Below are 19,971 nucleotides of genomic sequence, written 5' to 3' on the forward strand. Positions count from 1 at the left end.
ACCGCTTCCCGTGGGTGCTGCGGAGTCCGCGGCGGAAAAGACCTGAAGGAATCAGGTAGAGGTCCCTGCACTCACTTAACTGCATTTCTCTGCCTTCTAAGCCGTATGAGGGGACCTGCATGTGGTCCCTCTGGAGGGACCCTCTCCCTGTCACTGCGTGTCACAAACATATACTGGTAAAAAAAAAAGGTTCCAGAGGAAATAGGGTTCTTTCAGACGTGGCTAGTTAGGGATCTTGAGACGAAAGCCTTGTGGATTTCGAGCCAGTCCAAACCCCATGACAGATGTCTTTACAAGAGAAAGGAGAGGGAGATCCGGGTACACAAAGAAAGCCACGTGGAGGCAGAGGCAGGGACCGGAACAGCCACGGACACCGAGGATCACTGCAGCTGGAGAAGGACACAGCCCCCATCCTGCATCTTCAGAGGGAACCCGGGCTGCAGACGCCTCTGCCGGCGGCCTCCAGGGCTACGAGACAGTAGGCACCCTGTGTGTCAGACCGGATCAGAGGTCCTTCTGGTGACCCGTTTACCGCGATGGCCCTTTAAAGGCTGTTTCCCAATACAGTCGTCTCCTGAGCCTCTGGGGGTGCTCAAGACTTCAATGGGCGCATTTTGACAGGGTCAGAACTCGGCTGTGACAACTGGCATTGATTAGTGTTTATCCCAAGGGCAAGGGAAGGACTATCGATGAACAAATTAGACTCCAAACATTTACCGCGTTTCCCCCTTGGAGATTACACATCCCCGCCCTAGCAGCGTTACTCTAAGTCACCTGATTTTCTTCGGCCGATGAAACGTGAGCAGTCATCCTCCTGGGAGGCCATCGCTGGCCTGATGGTTCCAGGCACCCTCCCCTCTCCGGAACCTTCTTCCTCACCGCGGAGTCGAGGCCAACGCCTGGAGGAGTTGAGAGCAAGATTCCGCGCGCGTGTCTGGGGTCAAAGCTCAGCCCGGGCTGGAGGCCAGTGAGGCTCAACTCCAAGCACGGCCCCAAGACCTCAGCGAGCGAGCGCCGGCCCCCCGGAGCCCGAGGGAGAACGGAGACCCGGAAGGTCCTCCGTCAGCCCCCAGCGGTGGTTGAGAGGGTGGCTTTGCGCCTCGGTACTTTTCGGGTTAATCGTGATTGTCCGCTTGGCTAGACTGGGAGACTCCTGGAGAGGAGACCGGACTGAGAGAGCCCTGACCTCATCCGTCAATGGAGCCATCAAGTTCACGGTCATCTGGTCTACCAGGAAGCGGGTCACGGGGCTGACTTTGGGGTCGATATCTCGTCCCTGGCCCCTTGCTCTCCGGCTCTCCCACCACCTCTGCTTTCCAGCCGCTCTGAGCTGGGCAGCTTTCCCTCCTCTCGCCCTTTCTGCCTCGATGCCTCTGCGGTGGACGGAGACGCCTGAAACCAGGAGCCGAGAGCAGCTTCTCCCTCCTTCCTTAAACAATGGGTGTCAGGTATGTTTGTCCCGGCAATGGCGAGCTGGCTCTTGGGCAGGTGGATTCATCTGTGTGTGGTTCGGATGCATACGGTCGTTCTGAAAACTGCACAGCGAACTTTACAGCGGTGGGGGTGACCTCCCAACCTTTCTGGAGTCCGCATTATTATGCTTTACTGTCCACAAAGCTGATGGTGAGGCTGGAGGGTTCACGGGCTGTAATGTTTACTAGTACAGCACCGGCCAAGGCCGAATGCTCAGCGTGGGGTCCTGCCTCGCGTACCGGCGGTGCAGGCCATATTGGGAAGTACGGATTTCCAAAGAATTATTTTGGGAGTCCTTATGGTTCTCCAAATCAATGTAGAGTCCATAGCCCTACTCCAGTCGACCTCTCTTTGTTTTTGCTTGCTAAGGGTTATTCTAGCATCCTGAGAGAGATTTACCAAAAAAAGGAAAGAAAAAAAAAAAGCAACTTCCTGGCTTTTGCACATGAAGAGCCTGCTTAGAGATTCTGAATCTTGACTTCATGAACATAAAAAATTTAAGCTCTGAAGGCATCTGGATGAAAAACCCGGCCACAGGGCCCTGGCTGTCAAGGGGCCGGGGAGGAGGGAAATCGGGACTCATGGTTGGATGGGAGCAGAGACCCGGTTTCGAGCGATGGCGACCACAGTCACAGGACGTAGTGAACGTGCCTAACTCCTGCTGCCCTGTGCATTTACAACGGTGGAGACAGAAAACCGTGTTCTGTCCATTTTACCGCAATTTTAAAAATAAAGTCTACTAAATAACAAAGGAGTCCAGCCATAAATAATAGATGTGGAAGAAAACCCATCAGCCTGCGTGAGCTTTTCTTGCAACAGAATTAAGCAGGGTTCTTCGAGAAGAGTCAGACGAGAGGGAAAGGAATTTCGGCGGTGGCCCAGAGACTGAACCTTTCATGCTGCTCTCTGAAGACCCCACCCCGGCGCCCTCCCCAGGAGACCAGGATACGGAGAGCTCCAGAGTCCCCCTTGTCTTGCATGTGGTGGTCCCCAGACCAGAGAGGCTGCAGAGGCCACGCGTTAAAGGACAGCGAAGCGGGTCCCCGGTCCCCGCGCTACCACCGCCTCCCCAGCTCTCAGCACCCACACGGACGGACGGACGGACGGACGGCTGACTCCCAAAGCCCCTGTCATTCTCTTGCCACCAGAGCAGACTCTGCCCGGCTCAGTCAGCGACACAAAGGGCTGGGACAACAAGATAAACCCCTGGGTGGGTGCAGGAAGCCTTGCCCCGTGGAGGATGGCATGGTGGCTCTTTGCTCTCGTGCCTTTGCAACAGACCCACTGAGACCTTCATAAAACCACAAATGCAAAATTTTGCACAAAATGGGGGAGCTGCTACTACCAAGAGGGCCCTTAAAAAAAAAGCCCTCTGGTTTCACTTTGTCTTAGTTGGCTTAAAAGATCACTAATTTAGAGGTCACACAGCTGGACGGCCCATCCCTGCCTCCCCACTGGCGTTGCCATAGATAATGCCTCTCGCGGGTGTCATGGTAACAGTTGCCTAGGTTACTTCTTGAGGCCCCAGGGCTGCTTCTGCTGTGAACAGACTCCTCCTGGGGCCTGAAGCTGTCTGATGGGTGGTGAAACGGGACAAAAAACCTTGGCACCCCTTCTTGCGTCTGTCTTCTCTGCTACCTCACCCATGGTTCACATCGCGCTCAGCTCTGCACATTTGCAGGCTGACTGCTCTCTGGAGCGGTGTCTTTTGCTGCTGCTGTTTCCTTTGTCTCTTCCCTTCTTTCCCCACCCTCCTTCAGCAGCTGGGGCAGTTGAACCCAAGGTTCTTCCTTCCTATCATGAGGTCCAGCCCCACGAGGCCTGGATGTTTTTTAACAGGGAGATGGCGCCCACCACGTGAAAATGTCACGATCTCCGTGGGGGCAAAGGAACCCTTCTTCATCGCAGACGGAGATGTGTACCGGTACAGCCGCTGTGGAGGTCAGCATGGGGATGGCGCCAGAAACCGCAGAGAAAGTCCGCTTGACCCGGCTATACCTCTTCTGGGTGTCTTCCCAACAGGATTAAAATATCGGCCGGGGATGTAGCTCGGGGGCACCGCGCCTGCCTGGCAAGTGCACGGACCTGAGTTCGAGTCCCGGTAGGTACAAAACAAACAAACAAACAAACAACAAAAAAAAAACCACGTGGTTTTTCTTATATGAGAAACAATGTATAAAGAGTTTAAAGAACAAAATAAAGGACACATGATAGAAGACAGGGAGATAGACCTTGTGGACAGGGGAAGGCGATCTAGGTTAGGGAGCGAGGAGGGGAGGAGAAAAAAGGGGAAGTAAAACCGATCAAGATGCGAGTGAGTACGGCCAAGTCCCCACACTGAATGTGTTTCTTATGTATCGCAAACACGTACTCATAAAAATAGAAAAAAAGGGTAAAAAAGAAAATCCAACAACTTCTAGGACAAACTGACTGTGATCCCCTAGTGTTCTGAGTCTAGAACTGGGCTCCCGACCAAGGGAAACATTGGACCTGAGTCCACCCCAGCGACCCATAAAAGGTCACAGCCCCCTGTTCTTGAAGCAGCGGCGCCCTCTTCTCCTAAGTGACCCGCGCTGCAATCTTCTGCGCATGCGGGGACCCGCCCGCTAACCTGCCTGCGAGGCCACTTCCGGGGTCACTGGTCAGGACCGCTGCTCCCCACCACTCCAACCCGAATGGCCGAGCTGTCCCCGGATGTCCCCGGATGTCCCGCGTGCTGGTTCCTTCCTTTCACCACCCTTGATTTCCGACTCCTTTCTGGCTGCATGCTGGGGTCATCTTTCGGGTAAGGCCTTGCACCCCCAGATCCTTATCTGGACTGTCCTGGGGGGACAAGCCGACACTGTAGCTGGATCATTTATCCTCCGGAACCAGGACCCCCCGGGAGAACGCAAAGCCCCATGGTCAATCATCCCCCCGGCTGACGCTCCCTGGAGTACCGCAGGCAGACCAGGTCGTGCAGCTGTCCACCCCAGCATCCGGTCTCCCCGCACGAGAGGAACAGGAGCCACACGCCTTGCACATGCCCTGAACGCACCAGTCCCTGCATTCATCATTTTATTAAAAGCAGTCGCCTCGAGCCCGGCCCAAGAGGCACTCAGTATGTTATAAATTAACCATGGCAGGGACTCATCCAGGAGCCCCGCCAGCTGGATGCCGGCCCTCCAGTCCATGCAGACTCGCTGCCCAGTAGGACCTGTCAGAGTCTCCTTGCTCAGCCCAGGCTCAGATACCGCAGTTTTTCGTCATCTCTTCACCAGTGCACCAGGGTTCAACAGTATTCGGAATAATCTTCTTCCACGTAGTTTGAAGGGAACCAGCCAATCTGGAAAGAGAAAAGAAATCCATCAGGGCAGGCTCGGTATATTCTCCTGCTCCTCAATATACCAGCAGGCTTCTGCCTGCCTCAGGGCCTTTGCATGTGCTGTTTCTTCTACCCCAGAAAATATATCATCCAAACACACGCTAGGGTAACCCACCACCACCTGCTAAAAATGTCTGCTTATAAGTCACCTTACCAGGAAAGCCCTACTCTCCCCCTATTGAAATGCAAGTGCTACCCAAACACTGCACATCTCCGTTCCCTGCTTCATCTTTCTCCATAGTGCCAGCATCTGATTAGTCACACATTTTACTTATTTATAGGCTTTATTTTTATACCCCTCGACACACAACAAAGCGAGCTTTACAAAGGTGAAGATTTTTGTCTGCCTTACTCACCACTGAATCCCAAGAGCTTAGAAAAGTCCCTCATACAGAGTCCATACTTAATAAATACTTGTTGGAGAAACAGACAGTCTGACTAGCGGACGCATGGGTCAGTCGATGACAGTCAGTGGGTGGATAAAGGCACAGAGAGAAGTGGATGGTGCACAAGTAGAGGTGAGTATTAGCTGAATGAGAGGCAGGCCTGTGAGTGTGGATGGTGGGTGGGTGGGTGGACAGAGAGGTGAATGGACAGGTGCATAAAGAGAGGTGTATGGATGCATGGAGAGAAGATGGGTGAGTTGTGAATGGATCACAGACGAATCCTGTACATCGCAGACCTCCCTACGCACATGGAGAACGCCTCTCGACGTCCTCCCCTGCTCGATAAATGTATCCTCCAATCTCCGTAACGAACCTACTCACCTCGGCAATTATCCTGTTCAACTTTTCCCCGACCTATGTCCCTCCACTAGGATCTAAATAACTGGTGTCCTTGCCTCTACTCAACAAGTATTTTGAAGGAATCATTCCGGTGAGGAAGAATTCTAGGGGGCCAGAAACTCATCCATGGATGAATTAAAGAAGGTGCTTTGCCTGGTGGAACAAAAATGAGAGCTGAGCGGAAGCAAGTTGGTTTGAAGAGACTCGAGGCCCATCCCAGTCCTCAAAGTCTAAATTTAAGCAGGCAGAAAAGCCCAGTGGTTAGGGTCAGGTCTGCCTCTTCACACATTCAGTATTTGCCGAGTGTGTGCTGGGCACTGTTCCGAGCACTGGCGATAATGCAGTGAGCCAGACAGATACAAATCCCTGGCTTTGTGTCCCCTCCACACGACAATCCTGATTTTTTTTTTTTTACCCCAGGGCCTTTGCACATGCTGGTTCTTTTGTCTGCAACATTTCCCCCAACCCCACTGATGACTCTCTTATTTAGTTAACCTTATTTGTTCCCCACCAATCAGCTTGGCCTCTCAGAAGTCATCCAAAATTGCTCCTAGGGTGGGCCAGGGCTCTCTTGGGATGCCTCTGTCACCCCGTGACACCCCAACCCAATCTGGAGCCCTCAATGTTGTCACGGCTGGATTACAAGTCTGCAGGTTGAGGCTACATACTCCTGACTAGTGAGATTCACGAGGGTAGTAATTTTATCATGCTCAGCACCCTGCAGAATGCCTGGCACGTAGTAGGTGCTTGACAAGTCAATGTAGGTTGCACAAGTGAATTAAACATCTGCGTCCCTGCGTCCAACTGCACCCTTCCTCCTCCGCTCCACAATCCCAGCGCAGCTCCCCCACGGCCGGGTCACCCACACCCACGCTCTTGCCCCGGTTGCCCATCCCTGCGTCCTCACCCGGCCATAGATCTCCCCTCGCCACCAGCCTTGCTGTCCCTTTTTGCTGAGGATCTTGATGATGTCGCCCTCCTTAAGAGACAGCTCTGACCGGTCCCTGGCGCAGAAGTCATAGCGGGCTTTGGCTGTGCCAAAATACTTGCTGCTCCCAGCTGCGGAGGGAGAAGAGGTTGGTAAGCGGCTGGCCCACGTCCCGCCGGGTGGGGGCAGTAGAGAGCCGACGCGCTCGAGAGCCTGCTCCAGATGCGGCCCCTCCGCCGCCGGCTGTGCGGCGCGTGGGTGTTCGCGATGTTTACAGCTGTAAAGCCAGCAGCATCCTCCTGCTCCAGATTTAGAAAATACAACCAGCTTGGAAATTGTTTTAATGAGTTTCGTATACAACTGGCCCTCTGTTTCTGTCGATCCTGCATCCACGGATCCAGCCAGACGCAAACCAAAAATATTCAAGAAAAAAGAACTGTGGCCACGCCAAACGCGTGCAGACTCGTCCTCTTTGTCACTGCTCCCCGAACAGTGCAGGACAACTGTTTCCACGGCACTTACATGGTGTGAGATACTACAAGTCAACTGGAGGTGATTTCAAACCTACAGGAGGATGTGTACAAGCTTTACGCAAATATTGCGCTATTTTGCATAAGGAACTTGAGTATCTGTGGATTTGGGAGGATCCTAGACCCAATCCTCCCCAGGGGCAAAAGGATGAATGCACTTTGTGGTGCACACCTGTAATCCCAGCACTCAGAAAGCTGAGGCAGGAGGATCTCCCTGAGTTTGAGGCCAGCCTGGACTACATAGTGAGTAGACCGTGTCTCAAAAGAACTAATTAACTAACTAAATAAATAAATGGAATACCACATTTTAATGACAATTTTTAAACCCTCTTTTTAAAAAGTTTGGACAGATAAGAATTCAGAAACTATCTTACCCGTGTGACTTTTCTGAAAAATGTACTGCAGAATGCATACCGGCAAAATGGAATATGAGTCACAATTTAAAATTTTTAAATAAAGAAAAGCAGGGCAAACAAATACAGGTGGATGCTAAAGAATTCTTCATAATGTACTTGTGGAGTTAAATGCAATTGTGAGGAATGGACTCCCGAAGTTGTCGCTGTAATTGTGTTAACTCGTAGCAAACTGTCACCAATGTACCCAACGATGCCAGATCACTCCAGCAAAGCTGGTAGGTGACGGACGCAAAAGACCCACCTGGTGGCTTGCTGATGGCTCTTCTCTCGGGCTCCTTGTACGGGAACTGCAAGGTGGTGTCCAGAGACTTGAAGCAATCCTTCAGGGAGTTCTGCTGGTAAAACTCCACCAGCTCCTGGAAGGGGAACAGCACCAATCCATGCTATCCCAGCTGGCCTGCCCACAATGGGAGTCCTTTTCCGGACTCCCTGGAAAATGATTACCTGACCCCTTCCCATGTCTCCTCATAGCCAATTCATTCTCTTCCAGATACACTTAACACAGAGCTCACCAAATCCAGTGCCTGCTGTGAGCGACACGGACCTTACCTTCAATAGTAATAATTATGATGATGATGGTGATAGTTTTTAAGCACCAATATGCTTATCTAGGTCTTCTAAAAATCCTGCATAGGGAAAATGTTCATGATTCTGTCTTATAAATGGAGAGACCAAGTCCAGAAAAGCCAAGTTCCTTATAAGCTAAGTTCCAATGGTGAGGAAATAATCAGGCAAGTCAAAGTTATCAGATACTCCGCAAAACAAGGCACTCTGTGTTTGGGAATATCCCAAATGCGAAGGTCATAAAAGCTTTTTTTTAATGAAGAAATTATTGCAAACCAAAGACTAAGGAGGGGGAAACCAAATGCGGTGTGTGATGCCTGATCAGGTCCTAGTGGGGGAAACAGCTTAAAAATTATAACTGGTGCAACTGAGCGGTTTCCAGTATGAATGGTGTAGAATTAGATCGTAATTTTGCATCGATATTCAGTTTCCTACGTGTGCTAATGACGCTGCTTGGGTGTAAGGATGTCTTGGCTGTTGGAAGACTTGTGCTAAAGTCATCTGGGGCAAAGAATTCTCATTGTTTTCCAATCGTGCAGAAAAAAAATGTATAGGAGGCAGAAAGATGGGGGAGTAAAAGAAGTAGATTATTAACAAACAGTAAATGGACATGAGAGGGTCATTAGACGTTCATTCCATTATTACAGCACTGCTTCTGACAGTTTTGAGAAATAAGAAACGGGAGCTTAGCGCAGTGGGACACACCTGTAACCCCAGCACTCCTGGCTGAGCCCGGGGAGACAGCAAACTCAAGCAACTTAGTGAATTAGCAAGAGCTTGTCTCAAAATGTAAAAAATGGAAAAGGGGCTGGGAAAGTGGCTTAGTGTGAAGGTCTTGGGTTCAATCCCCCGGCACCACAGACAAACAAACTAACTAAGAAACAAAAAGTTTCAGCTGGCGTGGTGGCAACGGTTCCTTTGAGGACCGAGTGAAATCTAAGACGTCCCCCTTCCAAAATAAAAGCCAGGTACTTCAGGTACAGAATTCTGGATTTTCATTCGGAGGACCCCTCGACTCCAAAAGGACCCTCAGGCCCAGGTAAGACCCACGTGTCTTAGACCAAGAGGCTTAGAAGGTCTAAAAAACATCAAAAAGCACAGTGTGCCGAAGACAAGTAAAAATACTCAAAAGGCACTTGGATTCTTAGCGGATTACTCAGAGCTAAATGTGGAAGCCTCTGACAGGATGGGCTGTGATACTCTGTGACACCTCAGTTCCAGCCGGGATTAACCGGGATTAACCGGGATTAACTCAGAGCCCCAGCTCCACGGTGCTGGCCTTGCCCTGTCCATCTCACTGGGTCCTTAGGAGCGGAGGCTGAAGGCCCGCTGTTCCACGCTGCCTTTAGACGGGCCACTCTGAGGACGGAAAATGGGGTGGGGGTTCCCCGCGATGGGGTTCTGGGAGGCTGGGTTGGGCAGAGACTGGCCCTTACCAAAAGCCCCCGGAAAGCCTTCCTCTCTGTGATCCGGTACAGTCCTTCTGACGTCGTGATTTTAATATGTTTGACTTCGACGTTAAACCTAGGACCAGAAAGTGAAAGACCGGATGAGTAGGGCTCTGACTCTCAAATAAAGGGAGTCAGAGGGCCGGGGATGTAGCTCAGTGGTTCCGCCACCTGCCTCGCAAGCGCAAGGTCCCGAGTTCGATCCCCGGTACCAATTTTTAAAAAAGGGCAATCAAATAAAGGGAGTCATCTTCCCGGTGACGGGGCTCTGGCCGACACAACCGCGTCGGCCACTACGGCGACCTACAAATCCCTCTCGCTAAAACCCCCCAGAAACACAAAGGGAAAAAAGAACGCCAAAGGGGAGGGGAATCCCCAGAGGTCAAAACCACAGATGAAACGAAAAGCTGAACAAGAAAGCAAGAGCCAATGCTAAGGCTGCTCTCCCAGTTCCCCGAGACTGGACCATCCAAACAACTACACCTTCCGCCAAACAGGTAAGCTACAAAGACGCAGAGGGGCTGGTGAGAAAGCTTCTGTCTTGGATCCAAAGCAGAGAAGAAAGCTTCTTCTGAGAATTCCTACCTCGTACGCGCTCTCTTGCAAAGTCTGGGGTTTAAGGTGAAGAAAATATAAATCATTTTTTTAAATTAATTTTTAAACAAATAAATAAATGTAGGCCGAGAAGCTAAGAAAGTAACCCTTAAAAATCAAACCTTAATAGGGCCGGGGATGTAGCTCAGCGGTTCGGTGGCCCGCCTTGCAAGTGCAAGGACCTGAGTTCAATCCATGGTACCAAAAAAAAAAAAAAAAAAAAAAAAAAAAAAAAAATCAAACCTTAATGAATCAGGCATGGTGGGGGCTCCTGTCATCTTAGGACTGTAGGAGGTCGAGGCAGGAAGATCAAAAGTTAAAGTCCAGGGACTGGGAATTTAGCTCAGTGGTGCTGCTGCCTGCCTCAAAAGTGCAAGGACCCGAGTTAGATCCGCAGTATCAAAAAAAAAAAAAAAATGGTTAAAGTCCACTCTGGGCACTTTAGCCACTTAGCAAGACCCTTTCTCAAAAAAAAAAAAAAAAAAAAAAAAAATTATAGAGGGCCAGGGATATAGCTCAGGAGAAAAGCCCTGAGTCTGATCTTCAGTACTGCAAAAAACAAACAAAATTAACCTAAGTGTTAACCTAAAACATAAATTCACTTATTGATGAGCTCAAAAAACAAACAAACAAAAAAAGCAAATGCACAGATCCAGACAGCATTAGATTCCCACAGGCAAATCCCCACTTAAGACCACAATTTAGTAGCCAGGCATGGTGCTGATATTTATAATCCCAGGCTAAGGAAGGAGGATCCCAAGTTCAAGCCCAGCATAGGTAATTAAGCATCTCAGGAAGACCCTGTCTCAAAATAAATTTTTAAAATTTTTTAAAGGGTTGGAGGTGCAACTTAGTGTGCAGGCTCTGGGGTTAATCCCCAATAATTTTTTAAAAATCACAAGGCAGTGGGGAAGGAGGAACGTAGATTAGAACAGCCATTACAGAGAACAGGATGGAGGGTTAAAAATAGTGCCGGGGGTGTGGCTCAGTGGCATATGACTGCCTGGTGAGTGCAAGGTCATGAGTTCGATTCCTGGTACCAGAAATAAGTAAATGCCATGCCAGGGCAGGTATGCAAAGGAAATTAAAACAGCATATTGAAGAGACACACCCACTCCCGTGCCTGTTGCTATGGAACCAGCCTAAGTGCCCAACTGACGGATGAATGCATAAAGAAAAATTGTTCTCTATACAAAATGGAATACTACCCAGCCATCAAAAAGGAAGATCATTCTGTCATTAGCGGAAACGTGGATGAGACTGGAGGACATTGTGTTGGATGAAATAAACCAGACACAGAACAAAAATGCTACCAGGAAGCTACAGGAAGCTAAACATGCTGGTCTAGAAGGAGAAGAGATTTATGGCTACTAGAGGCTGAGAAAGGGTGGGGAAAAGACAAAGAGGGATGGTGTGATGATCTTGAAAATGCAGTGATAGGAGTAAGTTGTAGTGTTCCATGGCACAATGCGGGCTGCAGTTTACAGTCTACTACGGGTGACCGTCTTGGGAAGCCCCTGAGGAATGATACTTTTCTGGCAGGTGTGAGCCGATTAAAAGAAACAAGGCAGAAAAAGCCCCAAGACCCAGCAGGCGCTCAATGAAACGGGCCGTCCTGGCTGGGCAAGTCTACAGTGAGCACCGGGGTCACAGAGGCAGGGACTGGGGGAGGAGTTACTTAATGCTGATGGCGAATTCCGCAGCGTCCTTCACCCTCTGCCGCACCAGGAACGTCCCGTCGGAGCGGTTGGTGAGGATGCCCTCGGCTCCCGCGCGCTCCATGGGGCCCGCGTACCTGCAGGGACACCGGGGAGGGGACGCGGTGAGACACACGGAGGCCCCTCCCCCGGCTGCCCCCGATTTCCTGATGGCGATGGCCCGGGGACAGCAGTCCCCAGACACCAGGGCAAGGTCACCGGGAGAGGCCTTCAGGGTTCTGTAAGTAGCCCTCGAGGTCGGATGCGTGCGTGGAAAGGGGCCTTTGGGTCTGTCACAGTGGTCTGGTCAAAGAATGAAAAATGAAACAATGCTTTAATGCAATCTTTCTGAAAAGGCAGCCTTCGAAAGGAAAGAGGCACTGGCGCCCGCTGCGAGGTGGACGCAACTCGAAGACGCCGGGCTCAGTGGATGGAACCGGACAGGAAAGCCACGCCTGTGACCCCACGGTCAGAGTGCAGGACGGCCAGCTGAGAAACCGGAAGTGGGCTGCTGGGGAGCAGGGCACAGGGAGGGCGCGCAGGGCCCTGACACAAAGGTAAACGTGCAACGTAAATGACTAGTGGTTATGGTGTGATACGTAAGTTGATATAGTACCGATATAAATATATTATAATGTCAATGTGGCCCCGGATTTAGCTCAGTGGCTCCGCCCCCTGCCGCGAAAGCACGAGGTCCTGAGTTCCATCCCAAGTTACCAAAAAACAACAAAAAAAGTGAATATAATATAAATGTAATACATTTGCTGTGCCACGTAATATAAACATGCAAAGTGCAATATGAGTAATACTAACTGTCCCTAGTACACTCTGTGATGTGAATTTCGATATGAAATATAAATGCAAAATTATTATACATAAGAAATTATGTAAAATGCGTATGTATGGCATAAATAACAATCACTCACTTAAATGTAATTTGTATGCAGCATATGACATACTATAAGTGCATTTTTTTTTTGTTTTTTGTTTTTTGTTTGTTTGTTTTTGAGACAGGGTCTCACTATGTAGTTGAGACTGACCTGGAACTCACCGTGTAGCCCAGGCTGGTCTCGAACTCACAGCGATCCTCCTGCCTCGGCCTCCCGAGTGCTGGGATGACAGGCCTGCACCACCACACCCGACCCCTTCTGTGTTTTGATTAGAGACAGACTCTCTCTAAATTGCTAAACTTCCCAGGCAGAGCTGGAGCTCAGGTCCTCCTTCCTTCCTCAGCCTCCAGAGAGCTGGGGTCACAGGCCTGCACCATGGTGCCCAACCACCTATTGAGTACACATCGCTGAAACTTTCAGCGCACTCTTGAATTTTACAGCCAAAATGAAAATGTCAGCCAGGCGTGGTGGAGCACGCCTGTCATCCCAGCACTCGGGAGGCCGAGGCAGGAGGATCGCTGTGAGTTCGAGACCAGCCTGGGCTACACGGTGAGTTCCAGGTCAGTCTCAACTACATAGTGAGACCCTGTCTCACAAAACCAAACAGAACAAAATGAAAATGTCAGTTGACTTCCCTTGCCCGGCCCTGCACCCGCAGCCCACAGCTTGGCACAAAGGGCAGAGCCAGCGCTGAGCAAAGAGACCGCATCAAATCCAGCCTCTGCCACCTGCCTGCTTTAAGTCCTCAGACTGGATTTTTGCCACTCAGAGCCTCAGTGTCCTCTTAATAAATGTCGAGAAAGCACATGAAGGGCTGAACATGTGTGCAAGGAGACGGGAGCGGAATGATTGTGTTCACTATGGTGGCTATCAAGAGAGGAAGTCAGACACGTGTGGGTTCGAGTCCCACCTCTGTCACTTCCTCACTGGGCGACCCTGAACAAATCACTTCCCCTCCCTGAGCTTCCCTTGCAAAAACAGGATTCCTTCTTAGCCAAAAAGATGGAAGTGAGACTAGCTACTCTCTCAGGGGTTACGAGGAGGATTCAAGTAATGATGCGGGGGGTGTTATTGAAACTATGGTGAACATTTACATTTTAAACTGCATTACAATAAGACCCCTGCCGCCAAGACTCTCCTCGAACCACCCACATCATTCTGGCTACTTCCAGAAGCAGTTGTCCGGCTCCTCTCCTGTGAGCCACTCGCGGTGTGGTCGTGACTGCCCTCGACATCCTGAAGGGGTTCAAGACATTTCCCTTTCGTGGTCATTTTGACTTTGGGGAAGAGCCAGGGGTTCCAGAGCGCTAGATCCAGTGACTCAGGGGAGGACTCCATCCTATTTCTGCGACCCTGCCTTTTCCATTGGGTGGAACTCGGCAGCAGCCTTAGCTGTGTTTTTCCCCCACATCCGGTGAAGACCCCCCGGAAGAGCACCTCCAAAACTGCTGGGAAAGCGGCAAGAACAGTGTGATGGAGCTCAGCGGTGCCGCCGCCTGCCTCACCAGCGCAAGGACCTGAGTTCGATCCCCGTACCCCCCCCAAAATAAACTAAAAAGAGAGAGGGAGAATTTTGAAGGGGGATTTAAAAACGTAAATATTAATTGCATATTTTGACCATCCCTTACTCAGCAAGGTACGGACAGTTGCAAAATGCCCTTTCCTTGCTGTGCCATTATGAAAAAGAAATTGTGGCCTCCAAAGTTAGGCAGAAGACTAAGACTCCATTGATTCCAAGAGCCAGCCCCAAGTCAGAGATGTTAAAATGTGAAAAAAAAAAAAAAGTTCATCTCAGACTGGATACTAGGGCCATAACGGCAGCAAATGCTATTGATATACAAAGTGCCTCGGTTTGCTGGGTCCAAGAGTAAGCCCTCAATGGGCTCATTTATGCCTCCTTGTGATACTGTTAAATAGAGATTGCAACTAAGCTATTTTCCAGGAGAAAACACAGGCACAGAGAGGTTAAGTCACTGAGGAAAGTCACACAGCTGAGTAGTGTTAAGGTTAGGATTCGAACCCAGGTCAGCAGGCTCTGAAAGCCTGTAACCCTCCACCCCTAGGACTGCCCAGAAGTCAATAGGTGCTTACGTCCTGATGAGACCACAGTCAGCCAAGGCCAGGGGCCTCTCCCCACTCCCCAGCAGCCCTCGGCACAGGGCTGGACTCAGAAGTCAACAACCAGGGTTCAGAGAATAAATAGCTGACTGGTCTGGGCCCCCAGCCCACACAGCCCCAGTTGAAAGTGAGAAGAATATGGTTCTACTCACCACAGGTGTACCGACAGGTCCTGAGGAGGTCCCTAGGAACAGACAGAGACCTCGGCTCAGGGCAAAGCCCCAGATGGACGACAGACTGCAGGGTGCCTCATCCATTCATAGGTGGAAAAACGGACAGACACAATATGCTTCACCCACACTGTGGAATATTATTTGGCCATAAAAAAGGAAGGGAATCCTGATACTGTACAGCAGGGATGGACCTTGAGGCCGTGCTGCTCAGGGATGGATGGACAGACAGACAGAGAGGTGAGGGAGGGCAGACAGATAGGTAAGAGACAGACCAGAGAGATGGTGGGCAGGTAGCTGAGAGACAACAGGCAGGCAGAAAAAGAAGAGATGGGCAATTGAGAGATACTAGATAAAGAAGTGATGGTTGGTAAAGAAACAGATAATAGATGAGACAGATGGTGGACAGGTAACCGAGATAACAGACATATAAATAAGTGGAATAGATAAGTAACAGGAAGATAAACAGGAGATGGTTGGGTGGATGGATGATAGGTAGGTAGTTGCAAGATAATAGATTAAAAAGTGATTGATAAAAAGATAATAGACCACATACATGACATTAGGTAATAGATAAATAGGTGATACATATACAATAGATAGGTAACAGGCAGGTCATTAAATAGAAAACAGAAAAAATAGTTGATAAAGAAATTATAGATAGCCAGGCATGGTGGCACACTCCTGTCATCCCAGCACTCGGGAGGCTGAGGCAGGAGGATCGCTGTGAGTTCGAGGCCAGCCTGGGCTGCATAGTGAGTTCCAGGTCAGTCTCCACTACCTAGTGAGACCCTGCCTCAAAACAAACAAACAAACAAACAAATTATAGATAGCCGGGGATTTAGCTCAGTGGTTCCACCGCCTGCCTTGCAAGTGCAAGGACCCGAGTTCGATTCCCAGTACCAAAAAAAAAAAAAAGAAAAGAAAAGGAAATTATAGATAGATAACCAAAGAGACAGTAAATGAGATAAGTAGGTAGATGATAGATAGTAGATAGATACAGAGAGGCAGATCTTAGATGAGGTAGGTGAAAACAGGCAGGGAGGTGGAGAGTATGTGTCCTCCTCCTCGCTGTGGCCATAGGTGGGTGTAGGTAAATCGATGATGAGGGAAGAGAGGTCGTGAGGCCGATGCTAAAGACAACAGATGGGTAGATGGATGGGTGGTAGAAGAGAGGTAGGTTAGGTGGGCAGGCGGGCGATGGGATAGGCAGGTAACAGACAGGTAGAGGGGGTGGATACTTAATGATGCCGGTGCTGGATGGAAGATTAGACAGCGGACAGAGCAGCAGATCGGAGAGCGGGTCGGGGAGACAACAGGTGCTGGGCAGGAGGCTGCAGATGGAACAGTGTAGAAACCACACGGTCAAAGAGCAATCTCTAAAGCTCGCGGGAAAAACCTCCACGGATGCTATGGGCTCTAGAAAGCATCGTGCGTCCTTGTTGAGTTTCGTGTTTTAAAATCACGCGAAGGTGAAAGGGGAGAGGGTTCTTTATTGAACACATCGTTTAGGCACGAAGGGGAACTAATCGTTTCGGGAGAGAAAAGAAGACAAGGAACGCAAGTAGCGGAAAGGCGTCAAGAACCGGGGAGGTTGGGTAAAGGACGGGCGGATGCCGTCTGCATCCTCCTCAAAGCTTTGCCACAGCCTGAATGAAAGCAAAGTTGGCTACGAGGAGACCAGACAGGGCTTCTCCCCGCAGGCTCCGATTGGCTGTGAATGGACAACGGGGACCTTGGGTGTGGCCGAGGGAGGAAGGCGGTGTCTGGGTTTGGGGAGTGGGAAAGATTTGCAGTCACCACGGCGTGAGCGGAGTGGATGGACAGGCCGGCCCTCCGGACGCAGGAGCGGACGCAAGGCCTTCACAGGGACAAGCCACCTGCCGTACACCTGCTTTCCCCTGTGCAGTGTCCCGGATGCCCTTCGTGCAGAAAGTATCAAGGAGGAAGCCAGACATCGTGGCACATGCCTGTCATCCCAACGCTCCGGGAGGCTGAGGCAGGAGGATTGCAGTTTCAAACCCAGCCTGGGAAACTCAGCAATGGAGCAAGACCATGACTCAAAAAATAAAATGGCTAGGAGCCGAGGATTGAGCTCAGCGGTTCTGCTACTTGCTTCGCAAGCCCAAGGTCCCGAGTTTGATCCCCAGGACCAAAGAAAATGTTTTTAAATAAATTAATTAATTAAACGGCTGAGAGCGGAGCTCAGCAGAAAGGCCCTGGATTCCATCCCCAGTGCCACAAGAAAAAAGAATGAAGGAGAAAAAAGACCAGCTATGGTTCTCCGGCCCCTGAGCCGGGGAATCAGGTGAACCCTCGAGTTGGGGTGACCCTGCCCATGTCAGTTGTCCCCTGGATCTGCCCACCCTCCCAGAGCCTCTCTCAGTCCAGCGCGCTCAGGCCACCCAGACTCGAGATACTCACGTGGACGTAGGGCTTCACCCGGTTACAGGGAAACCAGCCAACTTCATTGGTACACGTGTTTCTACCCTAAACACCCAGAAGACAAAACATGAGCAGGACATGTAGGCATCTCTGTATGTGTCCACCTCTCTGAGCAATGGCTGTAGTTTTTCCACCTGCCTATCGGCGGCCCAGAGAGGTGTCACCAAGGATCAAGTTACCAGGAATCAGCGGGACCGGGTCACCTGGGGCCCATCCAACCCTCACAGCCTCAGCCTGTACCTCCCACCAGTTCTGTTCAGCCTCAGCCTTCGTGAGCTCCACGATGTCCCCAGGGTTGAGCCGTAGAAAAGGCCCAAAGGCTCCGGGTGGAGGAGGAAGCCCATAGTATTCCTGAAACACCTCCATCTTAGGCAGACCTAGAGGATGGGGGGAAGGGGGGGACAAAGTGGCTGCAAGTCAAGGACTTTGAAATCTGAGTCTCACTACCCATCCCCTGAGGGTGGCTAAAATTAAAAAGACTCACAATACTAAGTGGTGGTGAGGATGTGGAGCAAGTTTAACACTTGTACATGGGTGGGGGATCCATTTTGGAAAGATATTGAGCGGGATCTACTTTTGGGGGTGCTGAGACAGGGTCCCTCTGTGTAATTCAGGCTGGCCTTGATCTCACTATGTAGCCTAGGCTGGCCTTGAACTCACAGCGATCCTCCTGCCTCAGCTTCCTGAGTGCTGGGATCGCAGGCATGTGTCTAAAGCTGGCAGGCTCTATCTAAAGTTAAATATGCATCCACCCTGGAACCCAGCAATTCCACTCCAATATATGCCCACAGAGATGCAAACATTTCCATCAAAAGTCATGACCAAGAATGTCACATAGTATATTTACTTGCAGTAGTTAAAACTTGGCAACAAACTGATGTCCACATATGGGTGGGAAAAACAGGCTGTGATACAGTTGTGTAGTGGAATAATATACAGTAATGAAAAAGGATGTGCTATTGTTACAAGCAGCCACATTAGTTAATTTCATGGGCATTCTGTTGATTAAAAGAGATCAGATGCCAAAAAACCTACTGTGTGCTTTATTCACAGGAAGCTCAAGGGCAGGCAAAACTGATCTTTGAGGACAGAGGTTAGATAGTAGTCCTATCTGGGAAGTAGGTGGAAGTACTTGCGACGCTACCTGGCAACATTTCCTGTGATAACAAAATGTTCACAAAGGTGTCCCGTGCTATATGGCAGCCACCAGCCAAAGGTGAGAGTCGGGCACCCGAAACGCAGCGGGTGTGGTTGAGTGAAAGGATAGTTAAGCTTATCTCCCTTTATTTAATTTTGTCGGACAATTCTGGAGCGATGAGAACGCCCTAAACTTAAACGCCGTTGTTGATTACTCCGACGTAGCTAAGACAGCAAATGGAAAAGTGGGTACGGGGAAGAAGGACCTGAATAAAGCTTCCTACGTTCCAGGCAGCCCCCCCGAGCGCGTCTGGGTAAAGGCATCTCATGACTTTGAGTTCATTATTTTAAAATTCCCTGTGGGTTCCTGGACCGGAACGTGCGGGCCAGGGTGTGAGACGCGAGAGACCGAGACCCCTGCGGCCACCCCGACCCCAAGCGGCCCTGGGTTTCCCTCCGGTCCCTCGCGCGCCCCCTGCTGGCTCACCCATCTCATTGCGTTTTTTCTCCTGAGCCCGGCGGTGCTGCTTGTCCTGCGGGGGACAGGGGAGGAAGGCAGGCATGGACACCTCGGTCCAGCCCGCGGGCCCCTCAGCCCCACACCTAGGCTTCCCAGGTCCGCCCTGCTGGGCCCTGTGATTTCCCGTGCACGGAAAGCGTTGTGGGCAGGGTGGGCAGGGCGCGTCTTACCCTCTTCACGGTCCCTGCAAAATCTAGGAGAAAGAAGGAAACCGTCAGGGTGCGAAGTGCCCGCTAGGGAAGCCGGCCCGCCTGCCCCGCGCCTACCTGGCCCGTGCCGGCCGCAGGGAGTGACCCTTCCCAGACACTCCTTGTGCGCAGGCGCCCGGCATCGGTGACAGCGGTAACCCTGGTAGAAGGTCCCTCTGGGGAGCAGGAGAAACGTGTCTGAGGCGGGACGGCACCCTCGCCGTCCTGCCAACCCCCGCCTTCTCATGGAGAGAGCAGCGGGTCGGGGCCGGGCTGCCCGTCACTCAGCAGAGGCGCTCGAGGACGGGGAGCAGCCGGGGCCCGGGTTCGCCTCCCAGACACGCACCTGAGAAGCATCTGACAAGCCTTGCAGGACGTGGTCTCCTCAAAGGAAAACATTTGGAAGTCATGCCCGTTGGCAGTGGCGTTCTCTGGGTAGATGTTGGAGCTGAAGAGAGAATTGATACATTGCTCCTTTGCAGGGCTGCGTAGTATTCCGCGGCGTGGCCTGGATAGTCCACGTTGTGCTTTTGTTTTTTTGGTTGTATGAATTTTACTTCGATAGAGGGAGGAGGGGGCGGTGGCAGAGCAAGAAGAGAAGGCGAAGAGATTGAAGATGGAGGAGGAAAAGAAAGAGAAGGGAGCGAGGGAATACTGCGGGCTGAAGACACAAGGAGCTGGCGCGCTGGGGTGTGGGGCGGCGC

The 19,971-nt window shown here is 50.9% G+C and overlaps 2 protein-coding genes across 2 annotated transcripts in view; both read right to left on the bottom strand.

Moving 5' to 3' along the window:
- Window positions 1–905, bottom strand: part of Adgre1 (adhesion G protein-coupled receptor E1) — a 116,954-nt gene extending 116,049 nt beyond the window's left edge. Inside the window, exon 1 of the mRNA XM_033759845.1 lies at window positions 775–905. Within this exon, the coding sequence (XP_033615736.1) occupies window positions 775–826 (52 nt within the window). The 5' untranslated portion in view covers window positions 827–905. The remainder of the gene's footprint in view (window positions 1–774) is intronic.
- Window positions 906–4,356: 3,451 nt separating this feature from the next.
- Window positions 4,357–19,971, bottom strand: part of Vav1 (vav guanine nucleotide exchange factor 1) — a 54,367-nt gene continuing 38,752 nt past the window's right edge. The window contains exons 12-23 of the mRNA XM_010635060.2: window positions 19,614–19,723; window positions 19,346–19,443; window positions 19,250–19,272; window positions 19,047–19,092; window positions 17,663–17,799; window positions 17,402–17,467; window positions 14,960–14,991; window positions 11,781–11,897; window positions 9,497–9,584; window positions 7,738–7,852; window positions 6,530–6,681; window positions 4,357–4,798 (exon numbers count right to left, since the gene is read on the bottom strand). Of these exons, the coding sequence (XP_010633362.1) occupies window positions 4,745–4,798; window positions 6,530–6,681; window positions 7,738–7,852; window positions 9,497–9,584; window positions 11,781–11,897; window positions 14,960–14,991; window positions 17,402–17,467; window positions 17,663–17,799; window positions 19,047–19,092; window positions 19,250–19,272; window positions 19,346–19,443; window positions 19,614–19,723 (1,038 nt within the window). The 3' untranslated portion in view covers window positions 4,357–4,744. The remainder of the gene's footprint in view (window positions 4,799–6,529; window positions 6,682–7,737; window positions 7,853–9,496; window positions 9,585–11,780; window positions 11,898–14,959; window positions 14,992–17,401; window positions 17,468–17,662; window positions 17,800–19,046; window positions 19,093–19,249; window positions 19,273–19,345; window positions 19,444–19,613; window positions 19,724–19,971) is intronic.

The sequence above is a fragment of the Fukomys damarensis genome, unplaced genomic scaffold (genome assembly GCF_012274545.1).
Source record: "Fukomys damarensis isolate Sample0158 unplaced genomic scaffold, DMR_v1.0_HiC HiC_scaffold_37, whole genome shotgun sequence".
Taxonomy (NCBI): Eukaryota; Metazoa; Chordata; class Mammalia; order Rodentia; family Bathyergidae; genus Fukomys; species Fukomys damarensis.